Raw genomic sequence first — 8,398 nt, forward strand, 5'->3', positions numbered from 1 at the left:
TGACCTGCTTCTTTGTTCAGGGTCTGTGTGGAAGCCTGTGGGTTTAGTTACAGACTGTCTCTGACTGAGTCCCACTGCCTTTACCTGCAGGTATGGGATGCGCTTCATTGCCAAGGTGCTGAAGGATACGCTTCATGAAAAGTTCCCTGATGCCACCGAGGATGAGCTTTTGAAGGTTTGTGGTCACAGCCAAGCCTAGATCAGCACAGGCTTGGCCTCTACTCTACTTCGGCTGTCCTTTTGATTAGTTAAAATTCTTGTATAAATTTAAGTGGATTTCTTTAACACTTCTCTTATCTTTTTATGTACAAATGTGGCTTGAATTCAACTCACAACTTCAGTGCTTAAACACTGTAAACAGGGAATTGGCTTTTGTAATTCTTTTGTAAATCCTGCTTAATTAGTGTTTAGAGAACTCTTCCATTATTTCCCATCTGCTGTTGCACTTCTGTCTCCTTACTCTGCTGAATGCTGCCTCTATCCCCCCTCTCCCCCCCCCCTCTCCCCTACTTTCTGCCCCCTTTTCTTTCCTTCTCACTGCCGGCTGCAGTTGAACTCTTTGCACTTGTCTTCACTGCTCTCTGGAGGCCTTTGCACCTCCATGCCAAGCCATACAAGGTGAGCCACTCCTCCCATTCATTTGCTCGCTCGTATTCGCGCACTCGCGTTCTCTCTCTCTCTCTCTCACACGCACGCACGCGCACACATACACCCTTTTCAGTCTCCCTTTCATGCTTCCTGTTCCATTTTTCTTTTCTGCCCTCTTGAACTGTGGGAACTTCACAGACCTTATTAGGAAAGGATAACAAAATTACATCCTCTCCTTGTGTTTGATTTTTAAAAAATTATTATTTTTTCCACCAGATCGTTGGAAACCTACTGTATTATCGCTACATGAATCCGGCCATTGTAGCTCCGGATGCCTTTGACATAATTGACATGTCAGCAGGGGGTCAACTGACCACAGACCAACGGCGGAACCTGGGATCAATTGCTAAAATGCTGCAGCACGCTGCCTCCAACAAGATGTTTCTTGGAGACAATGCCCATCTAAACCCCATCAATGAGTACCTTACCAACTCCTACCAGAAATTTAGGTAGAGCTTTCAAACTACACTACTACTCTTTCCAGACACCATTTCGCAGTATGTTTTCATATTGCTGTATGTCCTTTGATACTTACTTTTATATTTACTTATTTTTTCCAGCAGACGGTTTTTCTTGGCAGCCTGTGACGTGCCGTCGCTAGAGGACAAATTCAATGTGGATCAGTACTCTGACCTGGTCACCGTGAGCAAACCTGTTATCTACATCTCCATTGGCGAGATCATCAATACTCACACGGTCCGTGTCCGAGACCCAAAGAGGTGGTCTAACCTGCTTGTTACCAGTGTGATAAGTTTTCATGACTTACTAGATATTATATTTTGTCCTGCAGCTTTTGCTGGATCACCAGGATGCCATTGCTCCAGAGCACAATGACCCACTTCATGAGCTGCTAGAGGATTTGGGAGAGGTACCTACAATAGAATCTCTGATAGGTGAGTCACTGGAGAAAGCTGATGAAGAGGGTAATTAAATGGTGATGTACAGTAACTAGGATGAGCTGCTACAACGCTGCACTTGCAGGTGAGAACCCGCTACCCCCTGACGACCCTAATAAGGAAATGATGGGGAAGACTGAGGTCTCTCTCACCCTCACTAACAAATTTGATGTCCCTGGGGAAGCTAATGCTGAAATGGATGCCAAAACTCTTCTCCTAAAGTAAATCCAAGTTCTGAGTCACTAGCTCAAGTGAATTTAATAACATTTAAGGCACATTTTTCATGCTGTAAAGGGGTAATACTGTACAACAATTTTCCTTTCAGCACCAAGAGGCTCATTGTGGATGTGATCCGGTTTCAGCCTGGAGAAACGCTCTCTGAAATCCTGGAATCATCTTCAACACCAGAGCAGGTAAACAACAGGAGGGAACATGTCAGTGTGGTGGTAAATCATTTGTTTGCCAGTACCATCGACTGGGTGCCCCCTTCATGGATGCCCCTATTTATTTGTGTCCCCCAGGAGGCAGAGTATCAGCGGGCCATGCAGAGGCGAGCCATCCGCGATGCTAAGACCCCTGAGAAGATGAAGCAGGCCAAACCAGTGGTGGATGACAGCCTCACTCTGCAGGGCAAGAAGGAGAAGATCAAGAGCAACCTACAGAGGCTGGCTGAGTTGGGCAAAGTTCACCCAGAAAACAGATACCAGGATCTCATTAATGACATCACCAAGGTACTCTGTCTTTAGTATGTTATTTTTTGTTTCAGAATCAGTGTCATTTGTGTGAATCAAGAAAAAGATTACCTCTCATTTTCTAATGCATAAAGCATGGGAAGGTGAAAGTAGATGATAGATGTGATCTATATATGAAGTCCAGGTTTGCTCTACCAGATTAACAGAGCTTGAACAGGTAAAATGTTTGTAATGAAACTTCACGCATTGTCTATCTGCAAAATTGTCCTATTTATGCAGGACATCAGAAATCAGAGGAGGTACCGTCAGCGAAGGAAGGCAGAGCTTGTGAAACTTCAGCAGACCAACGCTGCTCTCAACTCCAAGTCCAGCTTCTACAATGTGCAGATAGACTACTACAATCAGTATATTAAGACCTGCATGGATAATCTAGCCAGCAAGGGCAAGTGAGTGGGAAGTTTATCTGTGGGGTCCTCTGCAATTTAATCTTTGTTGTTAGCCTGAAAGCAGACTCAGAAGGGTGACTCTTGCTCCTCAGAGCTACAGCATGTTGTCTTTTTGCCGCACAGGGTATCGAAGAAGCCTGGAGACAACAAGGCCAAGAAGAGCAAGCAGGTGTCACAGAAGTACACAGCAGCACGGCTGCATGAGAAAGGAGTGCTAATCGAGATTGAGGATCTGCAGACGAACCAGTGAGATTTGGCTGGATGTATTTTTAGTCATTTAAATGTTTCACAACAAAAGCAAGTCATAAAGATGTTTTTGTAAACTATAACATTTTCCCAATATTTCACAGGTTTAAGAACGTAATTTTTGAGATCTCCCCATCTGAGGTTGTGGGAGTGTTTGATATAAAAGCCAAGTTTATGGGAGTCCATTTGGAGACGTTAATGTTGGAATACCAGGTAAAAGTTGGTTTATCTCGCACCTTTTGCTGTACCTTACCTAATACATCTGTAGTATAACTTCACACTTATATGCTGTTTTTATTCTCTGCTTAAAACTTAAAATGCATTTGTGGTTTCTTCAACTGCAGGATCTCCTGCAATTACAGTATGAGGGGGTGGCAGTCATGAAGCTCTTTGACCGGGCCACTGTAAATGTCAACCTGCTCATTTTCTTGCTTAATAAGAAATTTTATGGCAAGTAGAGACTCTGGGAATGGCTTTACAGACTATTGTGTACAAAAATATGCCCACACCAAATGACATCAAGCCCCTGCAGTCCAGTTATCTTTCCTGCACTACTTGCAGTATACCATTTGGGCCTTGACCTCAAAGGATGTTTCTCTTCATGTACTACATTTGTAAGGGCATCATATAAGTCTTTTGTTTCCATAATTATGCTTTTTAATTGTGACATGTTGGAAAAAATGGTTAATGGCAAAAATGTACCTGCATTAGTTAGGTTTGTTCTGTTGCAAACAGTGCTTGCATGAGCTTTAGATACAATGTATATGTAAAGAATTTTTTTTTTTGTTTTTGCCTTTAAATTTAGGATAACATGTTTCTCAGTATCCCTAGTCTTATAGGAAGTATGCAGCAGTATAATTAAACAATGTCCAAACTACATATCACAGGGATCTCGTCACCTACAAAGATTTTTGTAATGCAAATTAAAATTAAATTATTGGGGAAATGTTCTTATATAAATAAAAATATAAAATATTTTTCCCCCTATATGCTGGATGGATTTTAAGTTTACCTCCATCTATTTTTTTTCTCTTGTACTTTGCATTGCCTTGAATAAACTGTTGTATGTACAATGGGTTCTTTGCATTTTAACAGGGCTCTTAAATTCCTGTGCTGTATGAAGGCTGAAATCAAACGAGGCTGTTACTTTCACAAGGCTTAGTACTGTGATTTAAACATCACATGCAATTATTGGGAATAAAAGGGAGGAATAAACTTTTTGAATCAGCTTAGCTTTTCTTCCCTAAATGTATATTGCTATAATTTTAGAAAAAAAATTGGGAGAATAAAATAAATTGGCAAATTTAATGTATGCATTGATGGAATTAGTAGTATTTTATGGCATCAGATTAGTCTGCCATCCTTTTGGGAGGTGACTTTTTAGGAAAAACAAATGACCTCATTTTTAGCACATGTTTATTTCCTATCTTTTATACACCATCTGTTTGCTGCATTCAGAATAGCATGTGGCTGCATTAGCTGGTTTGCCAGCTGCATCTTGTGAAGCTACAACTCTGAGCAGTATATTCGGTGATCAGTGGAAAATCTTTAGTAAAATCAGATTTTTTGTATGGTAATGCTATCATGATACAAGAATGATCATAAAATAATCATCAAAATAGTGTCACTAATGGATTAAATTAACATTTATGTTAATGCCTCAGGTAAGATGAAGTACCAATAAAAGGCCAAAGATATACACTGCCTGGCCAAAAAAAAAAAGTGTCACACTAATGTTTCTTTGGACCGCCTTTAGCTTTGACTACGGCACATATTTGCTGTGGCATCATTTCGACAAGCTTCTGCAATGTCAACATTTATTTCTGTCCAGAGTTGCATAAATTTTTCACTAAGATCTTATATTGATGATGGGAGAGTTGGACCACTGCATAAAGTCTTCTCCAGCACATCCCAAAGAGTCTCAATGGGGTTCAGGTCTGGACTCAGTGGTGGCCAATCCATGTGTGAAAATGATGTCTCATGCTCCCTGAACCACTCTCAGTTTGAGCCTGATGAATCCTGGCATTATCATCTTGGAATATGCCCATGCCATGAAAGAATTCCATTGATGGAATAATCTGGTCATTCAGTATATTCAGGTAGTCACCTGACCTCATTCTTTGGGCACATAACGTTGCTGAACCTAGACCTGACCAACTGCAGCAACCCCAGAGCATAGCTGCCCCCACAGGCTTGTGCAGTAGGCACTAGGCATGATGGGTGCATCACTTCAGCCACTTCTTACCCTGATGCACCCATCACTCTGGAACGGGGTAAGTCTGGACTCATCAGACCACATGTCCTTCTTCTATTGCTCCAGAGTCCAATTGAAGCCGTTTTTGCCGGTTAGCCTCACTGACAAGTGGTTTTCTTAAGGCTACACCTCTGTTTAGTCCCAATCTCTTAAATTTCCTTCGCATTGTGTGTGTGGAAATGCTCTTCTTTTACTATTAAACATATCCCTGAGTTCTACTGTTGTTTTTCTACGATTTGACTTCACCACACATTTAAGTGATTGCCGATCACGATCATTCAAGATTTTTTTCCGACCACATTCCTTCCTTGAAGATGAGGTTTCCCCACTGACCTTCCACTTTATAATGCGTTGAACAGTTCTTAACCCGATTTTAGTTTCAGCAATCTTCTTAGATATTTTCTCTGCTTGATGCATGCCAATAATTTGACCCTTCTGAAACAGATTAACATCTTTTCTACAACCACAGGATGTGTCTTTCGACACATTTGTTTAAATTAAAAAACCTACTTATCGCATCAGTTAGGGTTAAATAACTTGTGGCCAACTGAAAGATAATCACCCATGCAGTAATTATCCAATGGGAAGCTCTTACCTATTTGCTTAGTTAAATCCAAGTGGTGTCTTTTTTTTTTTTTTGGCTAGTCAGTGTATAATACTAGTAAAGGAATGCCACACCTGTCAGATCATGACGTTCAAATCTGCAAATTCTCTATTCCTTGACTGTTTCTCTTTTTAAAAATTAGACAATTACTACATATTAATGTTGGTCTTGAATGCATAGATTAGTGATCAACCAGAATTATAGTTAAATTTTCTCAACCTAAATTTATCAACAAGAAGAAATACACCAGAGGTGTGTGCCCTGGAGCACGCTTCACAAAGGTGAAGCTGGCTTCAACACATGGGTTAACCAAACATTTAAGAGCTAGGCTAATTGATGTAGTTAACAACTTAAAGGAGAAATAAGTCATTTTTAACCACCAAAAACTAGCAACCAGTTTCTGCTCTACGGAGCAGGTTCTCCATATGGAGGCTGCCATGTTTAACGTAGATTTAGTACAGAATCTCTGGATAATCCAGGCCACTAGGTGTCAGCATAATGGTTTGATCATGATGTGAAGAACAATCATTGCAAAAATGACATTGCTCCTTAAACTGGGGCAGGTTTTCCTCATCAATCCCATGCCCATTCACGTTTAAAACAGGCATACCTGATTCAGACTGTCACATAAAAAGTTGTGTAATGGAGTGAGCAAAGTCTGTGTATTTTGCATGCGATGAGAGTTGTCATTATGCATTGCTTTGTAGAGCACAAATCCATAATCACAGCAAAATATAATATCCTCACTGCTACCAAGGCCTATGAAGATTCATGTGAATGCATAAGCTGTAACACTGTCTTTCCAATTTATATAAAGCAACTCTTGAAGTAACAGTTATGCTATAAAATTATTAGCAAAAACGTCTCATTGCTTACTGCAGCTTCAATCCAAATAGACTAAGCTGGTCTTGGTAGAAGATTAAGACCAAATATAACAATATGTCCTAAACATTATAGAAATGTAATTTACTATAACGTAAATAATTTATTTATTTAGTGAAATGACATCATGATTATTGGTATCCCTGCATTAAGTACTTTCCTTTGCCATGAACCACATAGAATCAACTCTGATGTCCAGGATATAGCACTGGACCGATTTCTTGCAGGCATGTCCTCTGTATCCAAGCAGCAGCCCTAAAATTGTGCTACAATGCAGACGTGAGAGAAGCATAGAAAAACGTGCTTTCTTAAAATGCAGACTCATGTACCGTGCTAGTCAACATTCATACCAAGTTCTCAGTGGAGTATAAAGTGGACTCCCTGAAAACATGAGTCATGCAAAGTAACAAAACAATAAGAACAATAGAATAAGAAATACCCTGAGGGAAATTTTTTATTTGAAAACCTGTGGTGCAATAAGCACTAGACTTCTGTGGATGGTACTAGTAACATGTCACTCGAGGTACTTAAACAGAGAGGGAACTTTAGACTATGCAAGGAGTAATGTATAACAGTTTATCACTATGCAAGAAGGTGAAACAAAGGTTTACCCATTATTCTTTGTGTGTCTCATCAAGATCTTCTGGTGAGTTTAACCTGCTGACTGGCTAATTATCTGAGAGCAGCAAATGAACAGGAAACTATCAGAGTGAGTGCTATTAATATTTCATAGATTTTTACTGAAAACCATCAATGATGATGAAGTAACCAGTTCAGAAAAGTTGTCAAATCTGCCAGAATGTAGCTCGCTTAACTTTTACCTAGTTACCTAATGTTAGATATGTTAGTTATGACTATAGAAACCTGTTTTGGCAACGTCAATCATATATTTCCTTTTTATATAGTTAATTAAATTTTTTTTGGATATTATACAGTTCATTAATTTCTAACAACATTAACAAACAAAGGAAATGTCTAATTGCCCAGCTGTAAAGAGAAAGAGAAAAATGTAACACATTGTGTAAGGATATTGCAGAACATTCTGGAGGTATTTAATCAACTGCAGTTTCCTTAACCCACACAACTGATTAGTGTGTAGGGACCCTGTGTAATGGAATGCAGATTATAGCTTGGTTTCAAGCAGTGCATGCTGGTAACTGTCATTTACATTGTACACAAGTATGATGACAGACTTATTAACCATAAAACAAATCAGGTGGGATGGTATCTATCATGTGTCTCACACCGTGGTTCCAAATTTCAGTCCTGGATACCCTATGCCATGGGGACAAATACTTTTATCTTCCCCACTGTCACAGTTACCTTCTTCAGCACCTTGTTTAATTACAGAATGAAACACACATTAGAGAATAATAATTTGTTTACACTGTGTACAGCTGTCCCATTTTCAAGTAAAATGGCTTACAAATGTATTTAAGTATTAAAACAGATCAGCCTATATAACTAATATTCATCTCTGTGGCATGGGTTTAATTTCAGCTTTGGATGGACGCTGCTCACATCACCCAACCTAACACATTATATGAGTATTGTGAGCAGGAATTTACTGGGGGGCAGAGAGAGAGCGAGAGACACGTCCCCCGTCCTTCCCCCGTCCCTCCCCAAAACTACGCCTATGATTATACTTTCCCCCCAATTTAGGGAAATTTAGAACCCCCCCGTCCTAGGTACGTTTTGCAACTGCGGTTTAGCGGCACGTATCCCTTTAA

The 8,398-nt window shown here is 39.9% G+C and overlaps 1 protein-coding gene across 3 annotated transcripts in view; it reads left to right on the forward strand.

The window, feature by feature from the left end:
• The window catches only part of iqgap1 (IQ motif containing GTPase activating protein 1), a 33,027-nt gene extending 29,026 nt beyond the window's left edge, over positions 1–4,001 (forward strand). For 2 of the 3 annotated variants that reach the window (XM_035520863.2, XM_081706169.1), the window contains 11 exons: positions 91–175; positions 865–1,097; positions 1,209–1,344; positions 1,439–1,541; positions 1,630–1,765; positions 1,870–1,957; positions 2,066–2,275; positions 2,516–2,682; positions 2,806–2,928; positions 3,033–3,141; positions 3,273–4,001. In XM_035520863.2, the coding sequence (XP_035376756.1) occupies positions 91–175; positions 865–1,097; positions 1,209–1,344; positions 1,439–1,541; positions 1,630–1,765; positions 1,870–1,957; positions 2,066–2,275; positions 2,516–2,682; positions 2,806–2,928; positions 3,033–3,141; positions 3,273–3,386 (1,504 nt within the window). In that variant the 3' untranslated portion in view covers positions 3,387–4,001. The remainder of the gene's footprint in view (positions 1–90; positions 176–864; positions 1,098–1,208; positions 1,345–1,438; positions 1,542–1,629; positions 1,766–1,869; positions 1,958–2,065; positions 2,276–2,515; positions 2,683–2,805; positions 2,929–3,032; positions 3,142–3,272) is intronic. The other variant, XM_035520864.2, reaches the window with a different exon arrangement.
• Positions 4,002–8,398: the final 4,397 nt, after the last annotated feature.

Source organism: Electrophorus electricus, chromosome 23, assembly GCF_041902795.1.
Source record: "Electrophorus electricus isolate QZ-2024a chromosome 23, ASM4190279v1, whole genome shotgun sequence".
NCBI classification, from domain to species: Eukaryota; Metazoa; Chordata; class Actinopteri; order Gymnotiformes; family Gymnotidae; genus Electrophorus; species Electrophorus electricus.